This window comes from Podarcis raffonei, chromosome 10 (genome assembly GCF_027172205.1).
Source record: "Podarcis raffonei isolate rPodRaf1 chromosome 10, rPodRaf1.pri, whole genome shotgun sequence".
Lineage (NCBI taxonomy): Eukaryota > Metazoa > Chordata > Lepidosauria > Squamata > Lacertidae > Podarcis > Podarcis raffonei.
Genome location: NC_070611.1, coordinates 64,708,517 through 64,735,626, shown reverse-complemented (window position 1 = coordinate 64,735,626; position 27,110 = coordinate 64,708,517). Strand labels below are relative to the sequence as shown.

The window sequence follows — 27,110 nt, the reverse complement described above, 5'->3', positions numbered from 1 at the left end:
GTAACTTTCAGTATGAAATCTGTTTTTGAAAACTCTTCTTGATTGTCATGCATTACAGTGGCTTGTTCTTCAAGCAGAATGTGTCTAAACTTCTCTTGAGATCATGGAACTAGTTTCAGAGTTTGAGATCCAACAAACTCCAAGTGGAATTCTACTAATGGAATGAAGCTTTCCAGACACTGTGTCTGGCTTCAGCCAATGAAAAGGACTGGGGTCATAAGGAATAGCATGGGATATGAAACAGGGTAGATGCAGATGGAGGAAGGAATCAGAAGAAAATGTAGAATTCTCCCCCCACACACACACACAAACACACTTGGTATGAGCAGAAATGTATCCCATTTGCATGAGAGTCCCTTTGGATTCCATCCATGGTCTGGCCAATTAGCCTATTTAAATTTCACCAAAGTCAAAGGAATGTAAGTGAGTGCAAGATTTTGGACAAGTTGTTCAGATCTTTGCTCCTCCCATTAGTTATATTAGATCTAGTGCAGAAAATGTTGTCTCTGTGTGTGTGTGTGTGCGTGTGTGCGCGCGCGCGTGCCTGTCTCTCTCTCCCTCACACACATGCATAAATGTTAGCCTACTTTCTAAGAATGGTTAATGCCATGTCAACTATTTCTTTCCATTTCTTTAAATTCAACAGCATAGAAAAATAATTTATTTCTGTAAAGACAATGGGTTGGATCCATACTTAAAATAGACCCAGCGAAGCCAACTTAAGTTATTTTAAGTCCCATGGATACCATAGGCCTACTCAAAGTGTGATCAAGTTTAGATCCACACCACATGTTAAAATAGCCTCTTAAATCAACATAAACAGGAATGTACAGTAGGTATCATTTTATCTAGCAAAGGAAGTACAAAATAAAGATGTACTCTTTTAAGAGGAAACAGATGAAAAACATACTCCCTAACATTACTAAATTCACCTACAACAACAACAACAACAACAACAATAAGAATAAGAATAAGAATAAGAATAAGAATTTATTATTTATAACCCGCCCATCCAGCTGGGTTTCCCCAGCCTACAATATAGTCAAGTGCAACAACAACAAAATGGAGCAGGGGAAAACCGGATTTAAAATACAGCTGTTCACAGCTGAGATTCTGTAGCATTTTCTAAAATTATTATTTCAAAAAACAAAAAGACAACCAAAACAATTGCATTATCTTCTAGCAGAGTTTGTTCTTAACAACAAAAAGAACAAAAGTAGATTGCACATAGCCAAATAGTTAGAGCAGTGTTTCTCAAACTTTCTGAACTCAGGCTCCTTTTCAAACATCCACTACATTCTGCACATAATATCAATTATTTTCCACAGATGAACTTGTAGAGATCCTTGCACCTAAATTAGGTGCAAGTGACTTGCTGTTATGCATAAGGATTTGGATAATACCCCCCACATATATTTTAGAAAAGAAAACTGGAGCTTTGCATAGTGATTCATCAAAGATCAAAGCAGTAGCAGTTTCTAGGTTTCTTGTCTGTCAAATCACCCTGAGAAGATGCAATTTGCCTCAAGTCCCACATTGATCAGAGAGGTTGTCTGTCAGAGGGTACTCCACTGAGGTCTCGGTTGGAGCCCAAGGACGGCACTACAATTTTCAAGATCCTATCCCTGACTGGAACTTCACAACCTTTCTCCTGGTGCCTCATGCCTCCTAAGGGAAGCCTGTCCCACGGTTTGAGAACCACTGAATTAGCAGGCAGAGTAAAGCAGCAACATTAAGGGATGATGGCATTTGTTCAGTGTTTGTAAGATGGCATGCATTCACTCCATACATTAAATGAAATAATAAAACTTAAAATGTTTTCTACATCAAAAACATAAGTTGCTAACAAGAATTTACTACTATCTTAAAGTAGGTGGTGTCTATGCCAATTGTACATAGCTTGGAAGCAGCTCAGCAGGCAGCCCGTTGGCCAAATTTCTAGAAAGCTCAAGTGATTAATTGCCAAAAGGTGCACGCATACAGAAACATATTTGGATTAGAAGGTAGTTAGTCTTATGAGTATGACACTGTTAAAAAGGACATGCGAAACTACTTCCCCAACATATTATGGTGACTATTTATCTCCATAATTTGCAATATGATGTGGAGGAAATTAAAAGACAACTCCTTGTGACCTTTCTGTTATATTCTGATGTACTATATGTCAGCTTGCAAAAGCTGTCCATAAACTAAATAATGCAAAAAGTAATTCATAAGAGTTAGACATATAGACAGTTTTCAAACTTTACTGGAGTAGGAGAGATCTCCTATTTTAGGGTTGTTGTGCTAACTTACATGCCAAAAAACAGAGAAAAGGAAGTGAGTAAAAAAGCTAATAGAAACAACACAAATTAAACAAAACAAATAAACAAATCAAAATAACGTGGGTGGCAGCACCTTACCAGTTTTGGGTGTCAAACTCAAATCTGTGTCAGAAGAAGAGGACTGTCGACTGTAGGACTTGGAAGGTGAAAAGGAATAGATTTGGTTTTTCAGAGGGGTGGAGGGTCCTGATGAATGAGGATTGGGATTGGGATCTTCATTGAAAGGAATCCTGCCAGAAGAAGGTGGAAACATATTCAGTGATCCTATGCCAAAGGACCGGGCTGATAGCAGCATGATCCCAACAAGAGGGTGTGGGAAGGGATGGGGAAGGGCCACTAGTTGTCCTGAAGTGCAAAGCTGGATTATGAGGCCAAAGGCAACGGCAAAAAACCAAAAAGTTTGTTTACCAACTCAGCATTATTGCAGGGAGATGGCAAATATTTGATAGCAAAACAAAAACAAGAACAAAATACACAGCTGAGGAATGAAGCATCAAAAACCAAGGAAAACAGGCAAAGAAAGTAAAACCCATCAAAACCATCACAGTGCAAAATGCTTATTTGAACCAGATTATCAAAAAGGAAAACAAAGACAATTGCAGACCATATATCTGTGTGTTTATATACACACAGACACAGACACTTATATATACACACACACATATATATTTCCAAGAAAGTTTCCTTATCCTTTAGCATCTGCAGTGTGCCACAGCTAAAAACAAAGAAGGAAACCAGACTGATACCATTGTATTGACAACCTTGGTTACATTTAATAGTACCTTACCTGTTTGTCCAAATTAAGACTTCAGTCACAGAAACATCTTTGAGGACATCATGATTAAGCCTGAAGCCCAATCAAGATGTATATTTTCCCCCCATGACAAGGGATATTTTCACACCTTAGGTTTTTCAGTTTATAACTGGAAAGGGAAAAAAACTCACACACACACCAAGCAAAAGTACAGCAAGAGATGGTTAAATTCCAGTCACCTATCACCTCTGTTGTATCAGATGGAGACTAATGTAGTTATTTCCAGGAGTAAGACTTCCAGTGAGAAAAGTTTTGTGGTACCTGCCTACACTGCCTGCCTGCCTGCCCTTTGCAGTCACTGTGCCTGTAGCCTGTCTCTCCCCAGCTTCTGAGTCTGAGCAGTCTCGTACCAGTGTAGATGAGAGTGGGAACAGACACAGAGAAGTTCTGAGTAAGCCGTGAGCCAGTAGCTGTGTGAATTGGGCTGTTGTGAGTCGAGCGACATCCATGGCTTGGTGGATGAACCAGCGGAGACCTGAGAGAATTTGCAGCCAAGGCGGAAGGAAAGAAAAAAAATACATACAAAAGATTGCAAAGTTACATTTAAAAAATATTTCAGGGAGCTTTAAGAGCAGGCTCTAAAGCAGGGGTGTCAAACGTAAGGCTTGAGGGCCTTATCATATCTTTTTGTGGTTCCCAACATGGCCCACAGGACACCTACCATATTTCACAGAACTTCAGTCTTGTGAGCCAAGAAGCCAAAAATGGCAAACTGGCATGCTTCCTCGCAAGCAGATCAATCGACGACATGGCTCTAGCCTGCCACTCCAATTTATCTCATGCTAAGTAAAGGCCTCAGCAAATTAATTATGCTCACACAAGGGAGATGAACTAGGGAGCCATTGGACAGTGGATTCCGACAGGAGCTTCTCGTTCATAGCTCCCCCCCCCCGGTCAGGGATATACACCAGACAGTGAAATACTTGAAATTGTGATGTGAGGGGGGGACTCAGCAGCAGATGTTTAACAAATTGTGCTGGGATTCACATTTTTTTATTTTAAAAAAGTGGATGTGGTTCCCAAGGATCTACTCACTGAGAAGTTGGCCCTCCAACTCATTTTTTTTACACCCCTGCTCTAAACAGTTAAGATGAAATCTTAAGAAAGCAGCTAAGCATTACCTTGTTAAAAGTGACATTGTATCTGTAGCAATGTGTTAACTGGGAAGAAAGAAACACCCGTAGGTGCCTGCTAATCTTGTAATACCTGGATTCAATGCAATTTCTTTAGACTGGCTTAATTCTGTTTCTAATAAACATAAAAATCTTAGCATGCAAGGTGCAACCTGGGAATGGAGAAATAATGTTTCCATTTTCTTTTCAAGATGGAATGACAACAGATGTAGGGCGAACATTCTTAGCAGGTTATTAGATGTGTAAAAGCAATGTGGCAACTGCATGGTTTTACTTATGGATCTATGATTCCACTACGGGGAAGCTTTGTAAAGAAAAACTGTCTTCCTTTTAAAAAAAACATGGCTCTTAGCAAAAAGATGGGTATATACAAATTACTCATAATATATGAGTTTCTCATGTTTTCTGATGAAAATAAAACCCTGTAGCCCATACTTCTCTAAACTCTCACTTGTGCTGAGAATTGGAAAAGGCAAGAAACAGCAGGGAAAAAATATATTCTGGGTTGCAGTATTTCTCTCCATACTAAGGTTAAAAGGGGGAAAATCTCTACTCTTCCCCCCCCCCCAAGCCCTCTGTGCATGCCAGAGGATTTGAGGAAGGATGTATGTTGCAAGATCAAGTAAAGGTTGGCTAGCAAGCCAAGCCAGTATCTGTGGACCAGTCTCATGGCTAGCTGAAAACAGAAATAAATAAAAATAGCCAGTGACATTCGAGTTCACAAAGCGTTTTGTTTTGATTGTCTGATCAACCATGACGAAGTAGCATCAACTCTGAACAATGAATGAAGCTAATTCAGAATGAAGATTTGGAAGCATTTATCTTACCAGTGCAAAAGCAACTTGACTAGCTATCGCACAGACTAACTTTGGTCATATACCCTGCATTTAGCTATCAATTGCTTTCACACAGACCATGTCAGTGTGGTGCTTCCTGCAGCAGCTCATAAAACCTGAGCCAACCTTAGAGGGATATGGAAACAGAATGTGACAAGTTTAACTGCAGAATTATGAGATAGGTGTGAAACCTAAGGTTCAGCAATCCCAGCAACAGCAGTGTACAAAGCATATTGACAAAATATACAGTTACGGGAGGGTGAGTCTAACATTTGAACATACTTCAATGTATGAAAATAATTATTTTCAATAATAAGCTCCTAAATAACGGATAGTTTTCAAGATTCCAGCTATCTCAACTAGAGCACACATAATCCCAATTTACACACACAGAAAAAACATATGCTGGTCCTTCTCTTAGGGCTGGCATAAAAAAGCCTTTATGATGCTGTAAATGTAGCTAGATGCTATTTCACCAGGCATATACATAGCTTTCCCAAACAAGGTGCTTTCAGGCTGGCATGCTACTATTTTTGTTTCACTTGCTCATGCTAAAAACTGAACTCCATGAACTATAAGTGAAGTGAAAGCTTGCCTACTATTTCAGGTCAAAGAGCAGCAAAGACAACTTGGTGCTTCCCTCTCTTATTTAGAATAAAGGCAGATATAAGAACCTGATAGAAATAGCTTAACACATATTAGCATCTTATGGTATTATAGCATTTAATATTCACATTGTAATACTTTTGTCTCTTATGCAGATGCACATTCAGACTACGAGTACTGGAAACAGAAGGCCTGTTGAAAAATTGTAATATGGCAAAAGATTCTGAAAGACAAAACATTCCATTGATGCAGGTTCACCACCAGTAAAACTCGCACATTGAACTGTAACGTAGAAGAGGCAAACACCATCAGCAGCACCTTGTGTAACACTGCTAGAATTATATATGGTATGACTGCATAGGCATTTGTCACACAAATTTTATTTCTGCAGCATCTGGCCAAATAGGACCATCAGTTCATTTTGAATCCCCTCAGATTTCTAAATTCCAAAAAATTACCAATAAGATTGGTAGGCAGGAACGTGTGTATGAAATCACAGCAGACAAATGAAATTATGCAAAACTGTATGAGTATATAAACAAAACATGAAAATCTCTTTCCAATGAACATCTGACTCATACTTACTCCTTCATATCTTTGGATGGGGAATTACATGTGGGTAAGAATGCTGATGTGTTACTTAATTTATCCAAGGTACAGGCTGTTCCTATGGCTCGTACTACTAGTCCAGATTCTCCCTCCAGATCAAAACACTGCAAATAGCCAACAACTGCATTCCCTCTCATTTCAAGTACCTTCAAGCCAATCTTCCTTTGCAGCTCTCCTGCAAAAGAGGTATATGCCAGTTAGCCAGAAATTAACTTAAAATATATTTGCAAGTCCGATAATAAGAAAAAGATGAGAACAGAAAAATGTATTCACATTTAGATAGCATGATTTATTAATTTTTTTAAAATTTTGCGCTCTGTCATCCAGAAGTACATGGGCTTAAGGACTGTTTCACCAGTTACAATTTTACAGATGCATAAAAATATTTTATAGATGCCTAAAGAACTGCTACAGGGAAGCTATGGCCCTTCTGATGTGGTTGGACTCATTCTTCAGGTCTGATGAGCCTTCAACATCTAAAGGGCCACAGGCTCCCTATCCCTGTATTAGAAATAAGACAGATGCAGATATATGCTTATTTGCAAACAAGTTTCCTGTACACAGGTTAAATTCATGACAACTATATAGTCTGTGAAGTGGCCCTTAGTGTCTCTGCTGAAACTTTTTATAACCATGAAAATAGATGCCAAACATTTTTCAAGCCATTTTCTAATATATTATAATACTGATAAAATAGGAGCTATTATTCAAATTTGCTACACTTTTATTTTAAAACAGCACAATCCTCTAGAGCCTTTCTTCACATGCAGAGGAAGTCCCTAACTCACTGAGGGTTTGAGATCCATTGGCTACCCTCTCCTGGTTTAGACAGCTAGTCAAAGCTGGACCCTGGGTATGGCTGCTGTTGCATGCTGACAGCTTCTAGGAGCAACAGCTGGTGTATTAGTGCTAAACAAAACAACAATGGACACTGTGTGTGTGTGTGTGTGTAATCTCTCTAAATATGAATATAAATTATGCCAGCTTCATTCCTATACTCATTTACTCAGTAGTAAACTAAGTTCAGAATAAACATAGATAGGCAGTGCTGAAATCCATTGCCTAGAAAAGAATTTAGAAACGCTCTCTAATGTGCAAAATTGATCAACAAGAAATCTCTAGGGAGCAGTGTTAATAGTAGGCAAGTGCATTGAGACTGTAAACCCATCATTAGTACGAGACCAAAAGTGTTTTCCTGCAGACTACAAGCAGACTTTAAATATATTTGTAGATCATTTTCTGTGGCAGGCCCGATTGTGTTGCTCTTGCATGTACTATGTAAGAATTCATAGATTGATGCAAAATTTGAAAATAAATGGACACTGAAACTTTAGCTATACAAAAGAATTACATCTTCTGTATAACAGGATGTAATTTAAATCATCTTTCCATGTTGTTACGGATATTAAAAAAACAACCTTCAAAACTAAATGCTTGTGACCACACACCTCCTCCAAACTACAACTGAACATGTCACAAAGCAAGCAATTTATAGAGCATGTGGAGGTGCTTGAAGAGCAAAAAGTAGAGAAATGGTGCAGAAATCCCCACAGTCCTTCAGAGGGACTACAACCCCCTCCAAAGGAGGCAATATTCCATCAGAAAGCACATAACAGATTTCGAACTTTTAAATACTGTAAATAATATACTTTCAGAAAGTAAAAAAAATATTTTTGCTAACTACTATAATTAGTAACAGTGCAAAACAAACAACTGTAGGCTGAATCAGCGGCCAAGTATATGAAAAAGAATCATTAAGCAGTTAAGAGCAGATCTTCACTCATTCAGTGTCTACACTGTTATTCTGTAAAGATTGCTTACATAGTTCAACATTTCAAAATGACCTTTGAAATTCCAACTTTCCAGGGGATACGTGGCTGCTGTATAATGTGAGCTAAAGTTTCAACACAGACTAGAAATCACCACCCCCAAGTTGCAATTACTGTATCTGTTTGTAAATTATTGCTATATTAAGTTACTGTATATGTTAACAAGTGAAATGTTTACCAGTTACTATTAATATGATTTTTTGTAGACTTCCTAATACCCAAGAGAGAAATTATTTTTATCTGTTTAAAATAAATGTAGAAAGCATTTTCATCATAAAAATAACAAACTAGTTTACTGTATTTGGTTTTTTTGTAAACAATGTAACAGATATTGCAGGCAGCTTTACCTGCAGCAATTGCATGTTGATTGCCCTCTTAAAAGACAAAGTCCAGCAACTGGAGGAACGTGTAGCTACGCTCCAAAGAATTAGAGAGCTGGAGCTCTTCTTGGAAGCAACAGAGCACACCATCTCCACCAAGGAGGAGACAGGGGACTCCCCTGAGAAGGAGGCTAGTTCACCAACACAGGAGCCAGATATATGGAGAAACGTGACTCAAAGAAGTAGGAGGCCCAGGGTTCGCTCTGATTGTTTAGAAATACGCAATCGCTTTGAGGTCCTTTCCCCTAGCATGGAAGACGAAGAGCAGACTCCATTTGAGGATCTCTCCCTCATTACAGTCGATCAGGTATATGAAGACGAGCAGCAAAGGCAGTCTTCAGGGAATGTGCAGGCGACCTTGGAACGGACAGCTCACGGAAGAACCCCGACCAGACCTAAGAGGAGGCGTGTAGTGGTGATAGGGGATTCCCTACTGAGGGGAACAGAAGCAGTGATCTGTGGGCCTGACAAGATGTCTCGGGAAGTGTGCTGTCTCCCCGGGGCTAAGATCCAAGATGTAACTGAACAACTGCAAGGAATCATAAAACCCACTGACAAATACCCCTTCCTCTTGGTTCATGTGGGAACCAATGACACTGCAAGCAATAGCCTCCAGAAGATCAAAAGAGATTACGAGGCTCTGGGCAGGAAATTGAAGCAATTAAATGCACAAATTGTCATCTCATCTGTCCTCCCAGTTGAACGACGTGGCCCAGGGAGAGAGGGAAAAATAGTGGAAGTGAACAACTGGCTTCGCAAATGGTGTAAACAGGAACGGTTTGGATTCTTAGATCACGGAATGCAGTTTCTTGAAGATGGACTTCTGGCAAGCGATGGGCTGCACCTCACAACGGTTGGTAGGAATGTTTTTGCAAAAAATCTCAGAAACCTCATCAGGAGGGCTTTAAACTGACTAATGTGGGGGAGGGAGACAGTGCTCCTGAAGGTAGGAGTCTATCAATTGATGAAGATGATCATCCAAATGTCATAGACCGAATGGAGCAAACAGCACGCAGACCTAGTGGTGGGAGGAAAAAATCCTTAAATAAGAGACACGGGGGAATGATTAATGGACTTCAATGTCTGTACACTAATGCGCAAAGTATGGGAAATAAACAAGATGAGCTTGAGCTCTTGGTACAGCAAACTAAATATGACATAATAGGCATCACTGAAACCTGGTGGGATAAGTCCCACGATTGGAATGTAATAATGGAGGGATACAATCTATTTCAGAGAAACAGACCAGACAAGAAAGGAGGAGGAGTGGCGTTATATGTCAGGGATGTGTATACCTGTGAAGAGATCCAAGATTTAGAACCTCAAAGCCAAAGTGAGAGCATTTGGGTCAAAATTAAGGGAGAGAAGAATAACAGTGACCTCATTGTGGGAGTTTACTATAGATCCCCAAGCCAAACGGAGGACATAGATGATGCCTTCCTGGAACAGATGGCCAAGCATGCAAAAGGAAGGGAGATAGTAGTAATGGGGGACTTCAATTACCCGGATATTTGTTGGATGTCAAACTCAGCCAAGAGCATAAGGTCAAACAGATTCCTCACTGGCCTTGCAGACAACTTCATTGTCCAGAAAGTGGGAGAAGCTACAAGAGGAACAGCCATTTTAGATCTGGTCCTAACCAATGTTGATGACCTGGTTAGTGGGGTAGAAGTGGAAGGATCATTAGGCGCGAGTGATCATGCTCTTCTGAAGTTTACTATACAGCGGAAAGGAGCAGCCAAGCATACTAGGACTCAATTTCTCGACTTTAAGAAAGCCGACTTCATAAAACTTAGGGAAGTGCTGGGTGAGATCCCATGGACAGTAATACTAAAAGGAAAGGGAGTTCATGATGGCTGGGAGTTTGTTAAGAGGGAGATAGTAAAAGCACAACTTCAGGCAATACCAATGAGACGGAAACATGGAAGGTGCCTAAAGAAGCCAGGGTGGCTATCTAAAGAACTTTTAACTGAGTTAAGATTAAAAAAGGATGTGTACAAAAAATGGAAAAGGGGGGAAACCACCAAAGAGGAATTCAAACAAATAGCCAGCACGTGTAGACACAAAGTCAGAAAAGCTAAAGCACAGAATGAACTCAGGCTTGCTAGAGAGGTTAAAAGCAACAAAAAAGGCTTTTATGGGTATGTTCGTAGCAAAAGGAAGAACAAAGAAACAGTGGGGTCACTCAGAGGAGAAGATGGTGAAATGCAAACAGGGGACACAGAAAGGGCTGAACTCCTCAATGCCTTCTTTGCCTCAGTCTTCTCCGATAAAGAAAACAATGCCCGACCTGAAGAATTTGGAGCAAATGATTCAGCAGAGGAAACACAGCCCAGAATAACTAAGGAGATAGTACAAGAATACTTGGCTAGTCTAGATGTATTCAAGTCTCCAGGGCCAGATGAACTGCATCCAAGAGTATTAAAAGAACTGGCAGATGTGATTTCAGAACCACTGGCAGTCATCTTTGAGAATTCCTGGAGAACAGGCGAAGTCCCGGCAGACTGGAGGAGGGCAAATGTTGTCCCTATTTTCAAAAAGGGGAAAAGAGAGGACCCAAATAATTACCGCCCAGTCAGTCTGACATCAATACCAGGGAAGATTCTGGAGCAGATCATTAAGCAAACAGTCTGTGAGCACCTGGAAAGGAATGCTGTGATCACCAATAGTCAGCATGGATTTCTGAAAAATAAGTCATGTCAGACTAACCTGATCTCGTTTTTTGACAGAATTACAAGCCTGGTAGATGAAGGGAACGCAGTGGATGTAGCCTACCTTGATTTCAGCAAGGCATTTGACAAGGTGCCCCATGATATTCTTGTAAAGAAGCTGGTAAAATGCGGTCTTGACTATGCTACCACTCAGTGGATTTGTAACTGGCTGACTGACCGAACCCAAAGGGTGCTCATCAATGGTTCCTCTTCATCCTGGAGAAGAGTGACTAGTGGGGTGCCACAGGGTTCTGTCTTGGGCCCGGTCTTATTCAACATCTTTATCAACGACTTGGATGATGGACTCAAGGGCATCCTGATCAAATTTGCAGATGACACCAAACTGGGAGGGGTGGCTAACACCCCAGAGGACAGGAACACACTTCAAAACGACCTTGACAGATTAGAGAACTGGGCCAAAACAAACAAGATGAATTTTAACAGGGAGAAATGTAAAGTATTGCACTTGGGCAAAAAAAATGAGAGGCACAAATACAAGATGGGTGACACCTGGCTTGAGAGCACTACATGTGAAAAGGATCTAGGAGTCTTGGTTGACCACAAACTTGACATGAGCCAACAGTGTGACGCGGCAGCTAAAAAAGCCAATGCAATTCTGGGCTGCATCAATAGGAGTATAGCATCTAGATCAAGGGAAGTAATAGTGCCACTGTATTCTGCTCTGGTCAGACCTCACCTGGAGTACTGTGTCCAGTTCTGGGCACCACAGTTCAAGAAGGACACTGACAAACTGGAACGTGTCCAGAGGAGGGCAACCAAAATGGTCAAAGGCCTGGAAACGATGCCTTATGAGGAACGGCTAAGGGAGCTGGGCATGTTTAGCCTGGAGAAGAGGAGGTTAAGGGGTGATATGATAGCCATGTTCAAATATATAAAAGGATGTCACATAGAGGAGGGAGAAAGGTTGTTTTCTGCTGCTCCAGAGAAGCGGACACGGAGCAATGGATCCAAACTACAAGAAAGAAGATTCCACCTAAACATTAGGAAGAACTTCCTGACAGTAAGAGCTGTTCGACAGTGGAATTTGCTGCCAAGGAGTGTGGTGGAGTCTCCTTCTTTGGAGGTCTTTAAGCAGAGGCTTGACAACCATATGTCAGGAGTGCTCTGATGGTGTTTCCTGCTTGGCAGGGGGTTGGACTCGATGGCCCTTGTGGTCTCTTCCAACTCTATGATTCTATGATTCTATGATTCTATGATTCTATGATTCTATCCAGTTCATTTAAAGCTGGTATTAAGGATCAGTGGCCAGGATTGACAACTGTGACAGGTAAGCTTTTACTGGCTGGTGAAACACCTGCATCATATCTCTAAGTGGAGGTCATTCGACAATGTAAGTGTCATAGCAGAGAAGGCCCTCTTTTCAGTCACGTGATGCAATTCTGCTGGACGTGCATGACTAGAAGGGCCTCCCACAATGATGAGCTGGTTTATACAGGGACTGAGCTGGTTTAAACAGAAGGAGGCCCTCAAGTAGTCTGGTCCCAAGCTGTACAGGGCTTTGTAAGAAGAGTAACAAAACGTTACAATCAGTTTGTCAGCAAACAGACAACCAGCACAATTCCTTTGGCACAAAAGTAATATGTGCATGGTAGGATAGTCCATCAAGCATCCTAGCCACTGTATATACCACCAAATCAGCCTCAAGGGCAACTACAAATAGAGTGCATTGCAATAATCCAGTCTAAAAGTTACTTGTTTTATTTTATTTACCAAGATTTATATGAATAACCTCTACATAATTACTAATGCATTTACTAGCTTGCGGCCAAGTTACCTCTGCGGAGGAACTGGTGCAGCTTGCACAACAGTTGCTGTTGGTGGAATGTTGTCCTAACCACCATGGCCATCTGAGTCTCCAGTGGCTAGGATTGTTCAGGAAGCAGCCCTGAACTACAAACTTGATACTTTTCTATTCTTTCAGGTAATGTTAACTATAAAATGTTCAGCTGGCTTTAAAACACAGTAATAAAATCTGCAAAACATCTCAAGAGAAATTAACAGAAATGCAGAGCCTTTATTAGATTAATGTGTGTCTTTTTCAAGGCAATAAATGATATTGTAATTACCTGACATTAATGAAATAAGCCTCTGCCTGGCCTCATTTGATGCCCTTGGTGTACGGATTCGGTCTATCCACTGATATTCTGGATCCTCATTAACCACCAGTTCTTCTACAAACCCATGAATGATTACAGCTTTGTAGCACTTTGGAATAGATGTAGCTGTTAAAAGCATAAGCACAGTGTAAAATATTTTATTATTTAGCACAACTATATACCACCTTTTCCCACAACTCATTCCAGGCCGGATTATAATAAAACAATTTGAATGTGTTTTCTTTTTAAAAAAAATACAACCCCCCCAAAGCCATAAAACACAAAGATAAAAAGCTTACAGATGAATCATGCTAAAAATATCAGGCACTAAAAAGAAATTTTAAAAAGCACTGGTACGAAGAACCCTCTTGGAAAGGGCATTCCATAGCTGGGGCACTACAGCAAAAAAAAAAAAAAAAAAGCCCCCTTGCTACTTGATACCCATCTCACCTCCAAAGCAGGCACTGGGAGTAAGGGATTGGAAAAGGATTGCAAAAGTGTGGGTAGCTTGGTATGGGAGTTGTGGCTCCTTCAGCTATCTGGATGCCAAAATTATTAAGGGTTTGAATATATGCATGTATGTTTGTATGTATGTATGTAGGGACGCGGGTGGCACTGCAGGTTAAACCACAGAGCCTAGGGCTTGCTGATCAGAAGGTCGGTGGTTCGAATCCCCGCGACGGGGTGAGCTCCCATTGCTTGGTCCCTGCTCCTGTCAACCTAGCAGTTCAAAAGCATGTCAAAGTGCAAGTAGATAAATAGGTACAGTAGTGGAGGGAAGGTAAACGGCGTTTCCGTGCGCTGCTCTGGTTTGCCAGAAGTGGCTTAGTCATGCTGGCCACATGACCCGGAAGCTGTACGCTGGCTCCCTCAGCCAATAAAGCGAGATGAGCACCGCAACCCCAGAGTCATCCGCGACTGGACCTAATGGTCAGGGGTCCCTTTACCTTTTTATGTATGTATGTATGTATGTATGTATGTATGTATCTATGTATAAATCCATCCGCTTTGAATTTGGGATGGAAACAAACAGGCAGCCTCTTCTGGCACTTGTATTCTGCACTGACTGACTATTTTCAGTCTAGAGAATATAACTCTTAAAAGCTTTATTTCTTCAGTACATCACTTATCTTATTTTTCACAGACATTTTTTTCCATCTATGTTTTTAGACTTACTGCAAAAAAATTTAACTCCACATGATGACTGTCTAAAACGATTTAAATCATTGAAGAGGTCTACTTTCACCACCACATTGATCTCTCCACGTATACCTGTTTGTAAAAAATATGCGAGAAAGTGAGAATTTGTATTAGAATAGAAAAATAGTCTTCCATGATTGCTTTAAATATCGGAATACCATTGTCAGCCCAAAGACTCCCAAGGGGGTTCAGAATTAATTAAAGAACAGAAAACAATAGATAATCTATTAAAAGATGGTAAAAACAGAGCCACAAAAATACTAAAAATCAAATAAGTACTCAAATGAAAACTAAACACACCACATGGATTGGGCAATGGGGGTACTGGGAGAGGATGTCCTTTCACATGTCACCAGATCCTTCCTGACTGAGGTGAAGTAACCTACAAAAGGGCCTCTAATGAAAATTTTAATAACTGGGCAGTTTCACTTAGCAACTGGAAGATTCATATTCAGTATTTTAGTCCCAAATAGCACTGGAATATTCTTTATTCTATGGCATCACATATTATAGTATATCCATGATATACAACATGGAATACAACATGAAAGGTATGAGCAACTTTTATAGTGAATTAAAACTGTTTGGGAACCTGCATCTTGGGAAGATAAAATCAACCAGAGTCTGCAACAGTGTCAAACTGGAGAGTATCTTAAGAACAGATCTAAATAGCTGCAAGAAGCCCTCCATAGTTATGTCCTAGCTGCAAGGATGGCGTAAGCCTGATGTCAAGTAAAACTTACCGCTTCAGCACATTGCTTCACCACTCTGTGAACTCTAATCCCTTGAAACATGAGTCAAAGCCAGTAAGTTCATCAGGAAACTGATTGAGGAACACCCTTAATGACCCTATGTCATGTGCTGTATCCTTTTTAAAAGAGTACAGATCATTCCATAACACAGGTCTACTTAAAATAAAAGGCATTCCTTCCATAAATAGTTTTTTAAGGCAAGTTTTTCAGAAAATATTACGATGGCATAATGTAATTTAAAGATTACACCGGGCATTCTTAAAATTATCTTAAAATGTTAAGAATAACTGAAATGACCACATTAAGTATATGGTGCAGAATTCTTTGATTTGTTTCTAAAATTAATTTAAATTAAATTTCTTTCCACAAGGTTAATGTAGACATATCAGTACTAATTGTTTATTATTGTTGGTTTTTGTAACTGTTGTTTATAAAAACAGCATCACACACACACACAAACTTAAATTACACAGGGCAACATCTAACTAGATCACTGACTTCTGCGAGTCTACTAACAACGAATATCACCCAAAATCTGCATCACAACAGCTATTACACAGCACTGTTTAGGAGTTGCTCACATATTATATAATACTATTTTTGTCCAGATTTTCAGGGATTTAGCATTGGAAGACTTGTCATCCCAGTGCTATGATCCATGGCAAAAGAAAAAATAGCATTAACTTTAAACACAACTTCTTTATTTGAAACAACATGTGAAACTGAAAGAACTCAACTGATGTCTCAGGAAAGCTTAAAACTATTTTGCATTTTAAATGGCACAGTAAGTCTACCTCAACGCTCCTAAACGATTTGCCAAATAAAATATGTTTTAAAACAATGTTAAAAATCTCACCGTGTATCGTATCATAAATTGGAAACCAGCCAGAGATAACTGTAGCTGCTTCACTGTAGAGGAGAGGATCAATATCAATGTAAACTTTTCCAATGGCATCATTAGCACTGTAAGTATCATGATCAAGAACAGTTATCTGCAGAGGCTCATCTTGCAGATCTTCATCATCCACCTAGAAAATAAAAATACGGAGCTTCAAAATTTAACAAGGCAGAATCTGTATTAACAAAACCTTTATTGATTCAAAATTGCTAGTTTAAATTCCCTGTGGAGCATACAATAAAGATTAACATGAAACTGGTAGGAGTCTCAAAACTACGAATTCCAAATGGTTCTGTTCAGATGACCACTACAAAACATCCACTTCTGTTCTTCAACTAGTTTGTTTTTCTGTCTGAAATGGGAACTGCAATTAAGTTTTTGCTACAGTTTATCTAAACAATCCAAAATCAGAAACCAGTTTGATCTTCTTTCTTTGGACAAACCAGATTAAATTAAGTACATTTTGTGCTGATTCAGACAAAATGAGGAGCTGCTGTTAGTTGAAAATGGACATTCTTTGGGCTTACTCAATAATTTGCTTTGAAGTCTACCTTTTTTGTTGAATTTACCTCAAATTTAAACCATTCAGAATTCCACTGAGGATTGAGAGATTTGGGATACACATCTGTCTTAAATGTGGTGTTTCCAAACTTCACCTGAAAAATATACCAAAAAAAAAAGACAAATTGAAGCAAAATCTTGTTCTCCACCTTTTTCCAAAACTTACACTTTTAAAATAAAGTTAGTGCCATGCAATTGTTTTCAAACATTTGACAGACCATTGCTACATGTCTGTAAGGTGGGCCTTTAAATGTGATTGCTCTGACTTAACACTGTGAGTTCTTTGAAATTATAAAGCTGGGGAGGTGGAAATTTTTGTCCTGGTATGCCAAGTCACAACCCCAACATCTAGATTGGCTCAAAGTTCCAAACCAGATAGTGACTAGCTTACACCTTCAATTCCAATGCAGCTAGTAACCAGGTAGCACTTCTATCCCTCAGCAGTTAGTCTGTTATACCTCCTAAGAGACAACAAACAACAATGCAAAGGCTCAGAAGAATCTGGAGATGATTACTGAATGCACATGAGAGAAAACAGTGTGTGGTTTATGCCAGAACAGTGAGAATGAGAGAAAATGAGTGGTGTGAAAGAAAATGGCTGTGCTTATATGGGAGATGAAAAGTGGGCTAGACAATGAAAACAATCTGCTCACTGTACAGTGTTTGTGGGTGAGCATGCTTGCAGATTCTACACATAATTATTGAACATGTGAGCAAGTGAAGGACGTATACACTTGTAGATTATATAGTGAAAAATGAAAAACAAGGCAGAAAGAAAATTAAGATGTTCTTTGGGGCGGGGGGGGGGAATGTAGAGCAAGGTCCCTTCAGGATTCATCTCCCAACTTCAGCCCCATCAATACACATGTAAACTAATGTATAAGATGGAAAGTTTCTATTCACATACAGAAGAGAGGTTAAAAATGAGTACTAAAGCTCTTTAACATGTGTAATTTTCTAATAGATGCAACTTTGAAATCTTTAGGATTCAACTCATATTTAATCAAAAAGACTCAATATCCCAAAATTTGAGAGGAGCTTGTCTGGAAAATTTGCCAAATTAGAAAATTTCTAAGCAAACACACAGCTTTGATTACCTAACTAAAAACACCTTGGGCTTCCTCCCTCAAACAACCATGAGACTGATGGGCTTCTCATTCATTTTTCGACCTCTCAGTTTCCCTACCTTGCCCACAGAACTCTGCCTATCACTAGGATCTTTAAAAGGCCAACTGTCTTTTAACTTCCCCCATGCTTTTGAACATTCTATGGCTAACAGCTTAATTCACTTAGATAGAATGTTCATCAACATTCATCACATTCCTATGGCTCAGCCAACATTGTCAAAAGCTTCATAACTGCAACAACGCAATTATTTAGTCTATTAATATACAGTAGGATTGCATCTTGAAGGAGGTTATGTTCCAGGGGGTAGCATGTAAAGCCAAAATCATGTAAAATCAAAACAACCCCCTGGAACTACCCCGAGCAAGCAATCTTACCTTCCAGAGCCAGCACAAGATCTCGCAAGGCCATCCAAGATCTCATGCAGGCCTCCAGAGCTCACAAGAGTTTCTCAGAGCCTGATAAGCAAGGCACAGAGCTTAAAGGCTCTTTCTGCACATGGTTTTTTGTAATCTACAGAAGAATCATAGCTAATTTTAAAGAGCTGAGGACAGGGAAGAATTAGTATTTATTTTGAAAACCTCAAAAAGTGTTATCAAATTGTGGCATTCCACTTGCAAAGCAGACAACCACTCGCACAAATGTGAATTCTCTTCTCCCCATACTCCTCCAAAATATGCTCCAGATGGCTGAGGCATCTCCAGAACTAGTTTGGAAAGGCATGGGGTTGGGGAGAAAGAGAAAGGAGTCCCATTATGTCTGCTGGTGAAATGTTGGATCTCACTCAAAGAGACTAAAGGTTAGTTATTATACAGTATTTCCTTTTCCTATTTGTATAATTGGAACACAATCGACACAAGTCTTCTTAATGTTGGAAAGTTTAGGTGCATGTTCAACTCAGAACAAGCACAGTTTTTTCAGATGGCCACAAAGTTTTCTGCATCAGACTTGTATCTGACCTTTCAGGCATTACAAAGGCTTGACTTCCAATGTTTCCACCCACTGCATTTTAAAGAGCAGAATACAGAACAGAGGCATTCCACAGTGTAGTAATAGTATTTAACATGGAAGATTAAATGTCAGTATTTTAAGCACACTTTTGTACAAAAATAAGTGGAATTAATATCTTTCTATGTGATTATTTACATACATACATTATTATTTTTTTGGTATGCTGACTTTCCGCAGTCTACAATTGTCACAGAAGTTTATAAACAGCTAAATAATGTGAACAACCATGCCTCCTTCAAGGTGGCCCAAAATGAACCCTCTGGTAAAGTTGTATTCATTACCATATACACAAGAGCAGGCAAAGCCTGTCAGCTGGCTGTCACCAGCTAGGACAGAAGAAAGTCAGGAGAGAAAATTGTTGACCAGACTTCCCTAAGTACTTTGTTCACAACCTCAGGTGAAATCCATCACCCATGCAACTGCTAAGGGGACATCCTATACAGTTCCTGAAACTGGCTTGTTATCCAAGACAGATCATATTTCAAGCATATCAGAGTGAGTGATATTTGATTCCAAAGAATCACAGTCTCCAACTGTATCAGCCTCCTGTCTTTCCTAAGCAGCACTGTCAGATGGCATTCTGCAGTTGCAATATCAGTGGGAAATATTTCTTTTGCCACCACAACCACCATAAAATAAGCTCTTAAATGGGCTTTAAACCACATTTGGTTCACAATTGTGCCCTGAATTATCACCAGATGTGCTCTAGCTGACATTGCAACTGATTTTAAAACAGTGTAAATGAACAAACAGTGGATAATAGAAATGACTTAAATCTAGTTATCACCTTTTTTGCAAAGGCTCTTTGTCTTTAACACCCACATGAATTCCCACATCACAGAGATGCCCTGATGGGGGAAAGCGGTACCTATGTAGAAACTACTTGTATGCCCAGGTCTCTGCAGGGCCATCTTTACCCAGGGGTGCAAGGGGTGTGGAGCACCCGGGCACTGAATTCTGGGGGGTGCCAGGTACCCACCGCTGAAGCCGCCTAAGCTCTTAACTACCTACCTGTTATGAAATAATAAATGATTTTGATCAAGCTAGAAAAACAAAATACATATATACCTAGGTATTACCGAAATGTATACCTACTGTTTCACTAAATGACTTCGACTTTGTGCGTTCATTTACCAAAGATGCACCGTGCCAGTGGCGGCGCTTGTCAAACTCAATGACGGCGCTCACAACTAAATTTGGGGGCGCTGGGCAGATCTTGACTGTGTCGACCACAGCAAACTATGGCAAGTTCTTAAAGAAATGGGAGTGCCTGATCACCTCATCTGTCTCCTGAGAAATCTCTATGTGGGACAAGAAGCTACAGTTAGAACTGGATATGGAACAACTGATTGGTTCAAAATTGGGAAAGGCGTACGACAAGGCTGTATTTTGTCTCCCTGCTTATTTAATTTATACGCAGAATACATCATGCGAAAGGCTGGGCTGGATGAATCCCAAGCTGGAATTAAGATTGCCGGAAGAAATATCAACAACCTCAGATATGCAGATGACACAACCTTGATGGCAGAAAGTGAGGAGGAATTAAAGAACCTTTTAATGAGGGTGAAAGAGGAGAGCGCAAAATATGGTCTGAGGCTCAACATCAAAAAAACGAAGATCATGGCCACTGGTCCCATCACCTCCTGGCAAATAGAAGGGGAAGAAATGGAGGCAGTGAGAGATTTTACTTTCTTGGGCTCCATGATCACTGCAGATGGTGACAGCAGCCACGAAATTAAAAGACGCCTGCTTCTTGGGAGAAGGGCAATGACAGGCCTAGACAGCATCTTGAGAAGTAGAGACGTCACCTTGCCAACAAAGGTCCGTATAGTTAAAGCCATGGTTTTCCCAGTAGTGATGTATGGAAGTGAGAGCTGGACCATAAAGAAGGCTGATCGCCGAAGAATTGATGCTTTTGAATTATGGTGCTGGAGAAGACTCTTGAGAGTCCCATGGACTGCAAGAAGATCAAACGCATCCATTCTTAAGGAAATCAGCCCTGAGTGCTCACTGGAAGGACAGATCGTGAAGCTGAGGCTCCAGTACTTTGGCCACCTCATGAGAAGAGAAGACTCCCTGGAGAAGACACTGATGCTGGGAAAGATGGAGGGCACAAGGAGAAGGGGGCGACAGAGGATGAGATGGTTGGATAGTGTTCTCGAAGCCACAAACATGAGTCTGACCAAACTGCGGGAGGTAGTGGAGGACAGAGGTGCCTGGCGTGCTCTGGTCTATGGGGTCACGAAGAGTCGGACACGACTAAACGACTAAACAACAACAACGGGCAGATCTTTGCACCCCAGCAGCACATATGCTAAAGACTTGCCTCTTGCCTCTGCATTGTCCATGATTAAAGGTAAAGGTAAGGTAAAGGGACCCCTGATCATTAGGTCCAGTCGTGACCGACTCTGGGGTTGCGGCGCTCATCTCGCTTTATTGGCCGAGGGAGCCGGCATACAGCTTCCGGGTCATGGGGCCAGCATGACTAAGCTGCTTCTGGCAAACCAGAGCAGCGCACTGAAACGCTGTTTACCTTCCAGCCACAGCAGTACCTATTTATCTACTTGCACTTTAACGTGCTTTCGAGCTGCTAGGTTGGCAGGAGCTGGGACCGAGCAATGGGAGCTCACCCAGTCGCGGGGATTCAAACCGCCGACCTTCTGATCGGCAAGTCCTAGGCTCTGTGGTTTAACCCACAGCGCCACCCAGTTAGTGTGCCAGCTGCACCTGTTCCTTGAGATGTCTGATTTGGCCAGTGACACAAGCCTTAGTTACATCCTGTTTGGGTTACTCTAATGAGCTCTATGCAGGGCTGCCTTTGAAAGGTGCTCAGAAAGCTGCAGCCAGATTGTTGACCGGGGCTGGTTATAGGAAGCATACGACTCTTTTGCTACAACAGCTTCACTGACTGTTTCTGGGCAAAATTCAAAGTGCCTGTTATCCCCTTATACAGTCCTACACAGCTTAGGTCCAGGCTATCTGAAAGACTGTATTCCCCCAAACAAACCTTTGAGATCTTCGGGGAGGCCCTTCTCTTGGTCCCACTGCCCTCCCAGGCATGCTTGGCAGGGGCATGGGTGAGGGCTTTCTTGGTGGCTGCTCCCAGACTTTGGAGCTCCCTCCCTAGAGAAGCAAGACTGTCTCCCTTCTTGTTGTCCCAATAATTTATGGGAGATATTTTGATATGCTTTAAATAGAATTAAAACTGTATACATATATATAATCTATCAATGTTTGATAGGTTTTTAATTATTGTTTTTTTCTATGTTTTTATCAGTTCATATTATTATCTGTAAATGGGACGCGGGTGGCGCTGTGGGTAAAACCTCAGCGCCTAGGACTTGCCGATCGTATGGTCGGCGGTTCGAATCCCCGCGGCGGGGTGCGCTCCCGTCGTTCGGTCCCAGCGCCTGCCAACCTAGCAGTTCAAAAGCACCTCCGGGTGCAAGTAGATAAATAGGGACCGCTTACCAGCGGGAAGGTAAACGGCGTTCCGTGTGCTGCGCTGGCTCGCCAGATGCAGCTTGTCACGCTGGCCACGTGACCTGGAAGTGTCTGTGACAGCGCTGGCTCCCGGCCTATAGAGTGAGATGAGCGCACAACCCTAGAGTCTGGCAAGACTGGCCCGTACGGGCAGGGGTACCTTTACCTTTACCTATTATTATCTGTAAGCTGCCTTGGGTCCCATCAGTGGGAAAGGTGGGGCATAAATAAATTATTGTTGTTGCTGTTATCATTATCATCATCATCATTTCTGAACATTATACAAGTCTTAAAAACACAGAAGCTCTGTGAGGAAAAAGATGGCAAGGATTCTCCCTACAATAAGCAGGCATAATAAGTGCATTACGTATAAAGTCTGCAAAGCAATTACTGTATTAAAGGCACAATAATTGTTATATGTGAGAAACTGACAACCCTAACCATGTCAATTGTCAATTTAGTACAATGAATAATAATTTGCTTACATGTGAGAGATAAAATTTCAGGCTCTTGTTCATTAAAGAGGTAGGAAAAAGCCCACCAAACATAGTCACCAGGACCACAAAATCAGTTTTCAATGCCTGAACTGAGCTCAGGGACAAGTTAAATAGTAAAGATAGTATTTCTGAGTATGAGCCAAGTGTTGTTCCATCACTACTGAAGAAACACAGCCAACACCTATCTATAGCTAATAAAATTAAAGCATATGGTACAAAAAATATGAAATGACATTTCTCCTTTTTTAAACTAAGCATTGGGGAAAACAATTCCTTGAATAATTACTTCAAATATTACATCAAACCACTTTCATGTAGACCTTTTATACCAGTACTGTATAAGAAATAAAATCTTCATGTAGACTACTATGTGCAGCATACCAGGCAACTTCATATATTATGTTTCTTTACAAGTAGACGTGTTCTGCCTGTATGTGTACTCAAATATCTGTAACACGTTTCTGGTCACATGCAAATACACATGCCAAGAGTGGCTCTAGCTCTCTGCCATAAGTACACTGGCAAACACACAAGCACCTAGCTCACAAGCCGGGAAAACAAGTTACCATCTATATCAGGCCTGCATGACATGCAATTCACCTAGTTGTATATAATCCAGCAGCCATGTCCTGTGAACTACAAGGTACTTGATAACTACTGTTTGTACAATTCTAGGCAAGAACTGTACACAGATTTGATCAAGAGGTTGGCGCAACAATATTTTACACTTTTTAGTTTAGAAAAGGCAAGGACATGAAAGACGACAAAGACTCTTCCTCCCCCAGTAGCAGAGCATACATCAAATGGACATTGCAGGGGACTGGACTAGATGACCCACTGAGTCCCTTACATCTCTGTCGTTCTATGTTTCAATGAAATTGCAAGACAATAGATTTTTGGTTGGATATTAGGAGATTAATGGTAAGAGGGGCAGGTGAGGCTCACCAACCTGGGAAGGTAGCCTGCCCAACTAGGAGATGGAAAATTCTAATCCTAAACCTTTGCTGCCTTGTGGGACATCTTTGGGAGAAAAAAGGTTAAGGAGCAAACACTACATAAATTCGGAGTGGAGTCCCTAAGATGGCTGAATGGCTCTTTGTACGCCTCCTTCCGCCAACTCCTACAGCCAAGCTGGTGCCAAACATATTGCTCTGCTTTCCTTTGGACCACATCAGCGAGGCCAAGAGGGGGTTCTAGTCATTTGGGCAGCCCAGGACCTTTATATACACTGCCCAGGCTGTCACTTTGTCACTTTGGTGCTGCTAACACAGGAGTTTGACTTCAACACTGGAGGCGTACTCCATTATGTCTCGACACACACAAATGTCAACAACAGAGAATACTGCTTACATATAATCTGATTATATAATCAGAGAATAACCTTACATATAATCTGATTAAGAATATACCATACATTCATGCTCATTTTCTATTCAACCTGGCCCTTTATAAAAACTTATTTAGAATTTTTATATCTTTATTTTCCCTTTTCTGTCATATAGTGTATTCACCAATGTACAGTGGTACCTCGCAAGACGAATGCCTCGTAAGACGAAAAACTCGCAAGACGAAAGAGTTTTTTGAGTTGCTTCGCAAGACGAATTTCCCTATGGGCTTGCTTCGCAAGACGAAAACGTCTTGCAAGTTTGTTTCCTTTTTCTTAAAACCGTTAATACCCAGGGTGCATTGCTTGAAGAGGTGCAGTTCTGTGCTTCGCAAGACGAAAAATTCGCAAGATGAAAAAACTCGCAGAACAAATTAATTTCATCTTGCGAGGCACCACTGTATGTGCTTTTCAAGTTGCTTGGGAGATCTTTCTGGGTGACAAGCGACCAGTAAGTAGTAATAATGCATTGTGATTAGTTGCTTATTTAAGGTGTTCATACATACCACTTGCTTTTCACGCAGGCCTCGCAAAGTGGTTTGATTGGTTTGATCTACTGAACGATTTATTAAATAATCAAACAATAACAGAACATGAAAAAGACACACACACACATGCACACACACACGTGTGTATTTCACTGTGTGCTGTATGCAAATTTAGGCAATTATTGTTTTCTGTTATTACGGTACTTATGGTGGGTGTGTTGTTTTTTTCTTAAATGTTATGTAAGATGATATACTGAAGTATTGCATGATTCCCCCCTCCCCTTATGGTATTAAATAGGTGCATAATAATAATAACAATTTATTACTTGTACCCCACCCATCTGGCTATATATTTCTGCAAGTTGCTTGGAAAACTTTGGGTGACAAGCGACTAGTAAGTTTAATAAGCAAATAAAATAAATTGCATTTTTGGCACCCGCTAAAAACACCACTGTTTAGAGAAGTTGAGATGATTCTGATTTGTTTTAGTATTTTAACTCTTGTATGTTTTAAAGTAGGGTTGTGATTTTTGTGTGTGAGAATTTTATCCTAAATCACTTTGAGGTGGTTGTTGTTTTTAACAATGGGGGGTGTGCAGAAAACTATTTCACAAAACTTATACACCCCTTGATTGTATTTATTTTTAACGAAAGCGCATTACAAAAAACATAAAAACAGTAATAATAATAATAACCCAACACCTTACAAAACGGGCTAAAACCACCTCGACTTCCCAAACATCTGGCTAATCTAAAAAGCGGGTAGGCTTTTTTTGTTTTTCTAAACATGCGCAGGAAAGGCGCCTGCTGGACCTCAAGTGGCAGGGAGTTCCGAAGTTCTTCACGAACAGGAGGAGGGCGCCGCGCGGCGCCAGCCCCGCCGGTCGAAGCGCCGAGGCGAGACGACCTCGGAAGCACAAATGGCCCCCGTTAAATCAATAAATGCGAAGAGCCGCAGGTGTATTGACCGGGGCCGAGCCCTGAGGAGAGACAGAAACACAGAGACAGAAGCCCCTCCCGCCTTCCCGCCCCTTCAAACCTCCACGAAGGCGTCTGTCAGGTCACTGGCTCGGTCCATGACGGGCAGGTGCCGCCCCGCCACAATCTTGACCTTCAGCTTCCCGGGCATCTTCCTTTCGCCTCAGTCTCCTCCTCCTCTTCACCTTCCGCCCAGGGCGGCTGAGGTAAAAGCCCAAGGCGGGCGGCCCATAGAGCGGAGGCTCAGTCCAAGAAAAGCGGTGACCGGGGGGGGGGGGGGAGAGCGCAGAGAGACCGAGGCAGAAACGGTGTAAACGTCGCCCCTGCGCATGCGCATCCCCCCGCGCGCGCACGGGCGCGAGCAGAAGGTAACCTCCCCAACGGTCCTCCCCGAGCGCATTAAGCACGAGGCTCTCCACGGTTTGGGCTGCGGCGGCTCCCCGCGCCTGCGCACTCGTCGAACAACATCGCTCCTCTCGTTCCCTTCACCCTCCCCGCCCCAGATGATTTTCCTTCCCTCAAGCCTGTTTTCCCTGTGTCTGCGCGTGCGCGAAAGGGAATGCGGTTACGACGGGTGACAAGGGACGATGGCGACTTCCGCGCAGGCGCGTTAGCTTGCAGGCCTGTTGCCATTAGCCGGCTAACTGTCTCAGCGCTGATGGGGGTCGTTTTAAATATATTATTTTAAGTGATTCTCGGGCCTATTGAACCGCTTGTTTTGGAGTGGGGAGAAAGGGGGGCGTCTTCCTCGTAAACCTGTTATTTAAAACTGGGCGGATAAAGCGCGAGCCGTCGGTGGAGGCCAGAGCAGTATCGAGCGCAGAGTCGTCGATAGGAGCCCGGCTTGCGGTTGCCTAGGTTACCTTCCCAGGCCGCGCGGGAGAGCACCGAGCTGGAGATTGATGGGCTTTTCCATGCCTGAAAGCAGGGTTTTGTTGCTACTGCAGCTGCAACTGCGTTAAAAGGCCTCTTCACAGCCTGGAGTTGGGTTTCCTAGCATACCTTTCCCGCCCCGACCTGGCCACAGTGATCCATGCGATGGTCACCTCCAGGCTTGACTACTGTAATTCGCTCTACGTGGGGCTGCCCTTGAAGCTGTCCCACAAACTCCAGTGGGTGCAGAATGCTGCAGGGAGGGTCCTTACGGGGCCCCTGCCATGGGAGCATATTCACCCAGTGCTTTTCCTTTTTCTTTTTTTTTTAATATAAGTTTTTATTAGTTTTTTTAACATATCATTTTCAACAGTAATTAAACATACTTTTACATCTTATTCAAATTTTTCATTTCCATCAATCCTGTCTGAAAATTTTCCAATCTAATCTCTCAGTATGCATTTCTTATCTTCCCTATTACATTTCAAACTCATAACCAATA

General features: G+C 41.4%; 1 protein-coding gene across 21 annotated transcripts in view; it reads right to left on the bottom strand.

The window, feature by feature from the left end:
• The window catches only part of C2CD5 (C2 calcium dependent domain containing 5), a 92,541-nt gene extending 66,343 nt beyond the window's left edge, over positions 1-26,198 (bottom strand). For 3 of the 21 annotated variants that reach the window (XM_053405639.1, XM_053405634.1, XM_053405638.1), the window contains exons 1-7: positions 25,797-26,188; positions 16,779-16,865; positions 16,168-16,339; positions 14,536-14,631; positions 13,330-13,485; positions 6,299-6,497; positions 3,489-3,613 (exon numbers count right to left, since the gene is read on the bottom strand). In XM_053405639.1, the coding sequence (XP_053261614.1) occupies positions 3,489-3,613; positions 6,299-6,497; positions 13,330-13,485; positions 14,536-14,631; positions 16,168-16,339; positions 16,779-16,865; positions 25,797-25,886 (925 nt within the window). In that variant the 5' untranslated portion in view covers positions 25,887-26,188. Of the gene's footprint in view, positions 1-2,402; positions 2,555-3,403; positions 3,614-6,298; positions 6,498-13,329; positions 13,486-14,535; positions 14,632-16,167; positions 16,340-16,778; positions 16,866-25,796 lie in introns of those variants that run through there. The other 18 variants (XM_053405628.1, XM_053405629.1, XM_053405641.1 and 15 more) reach the window with 13 other exon arrangements.
• Positions 26,199-27,110: the final 912 nt, after the last annotated feature.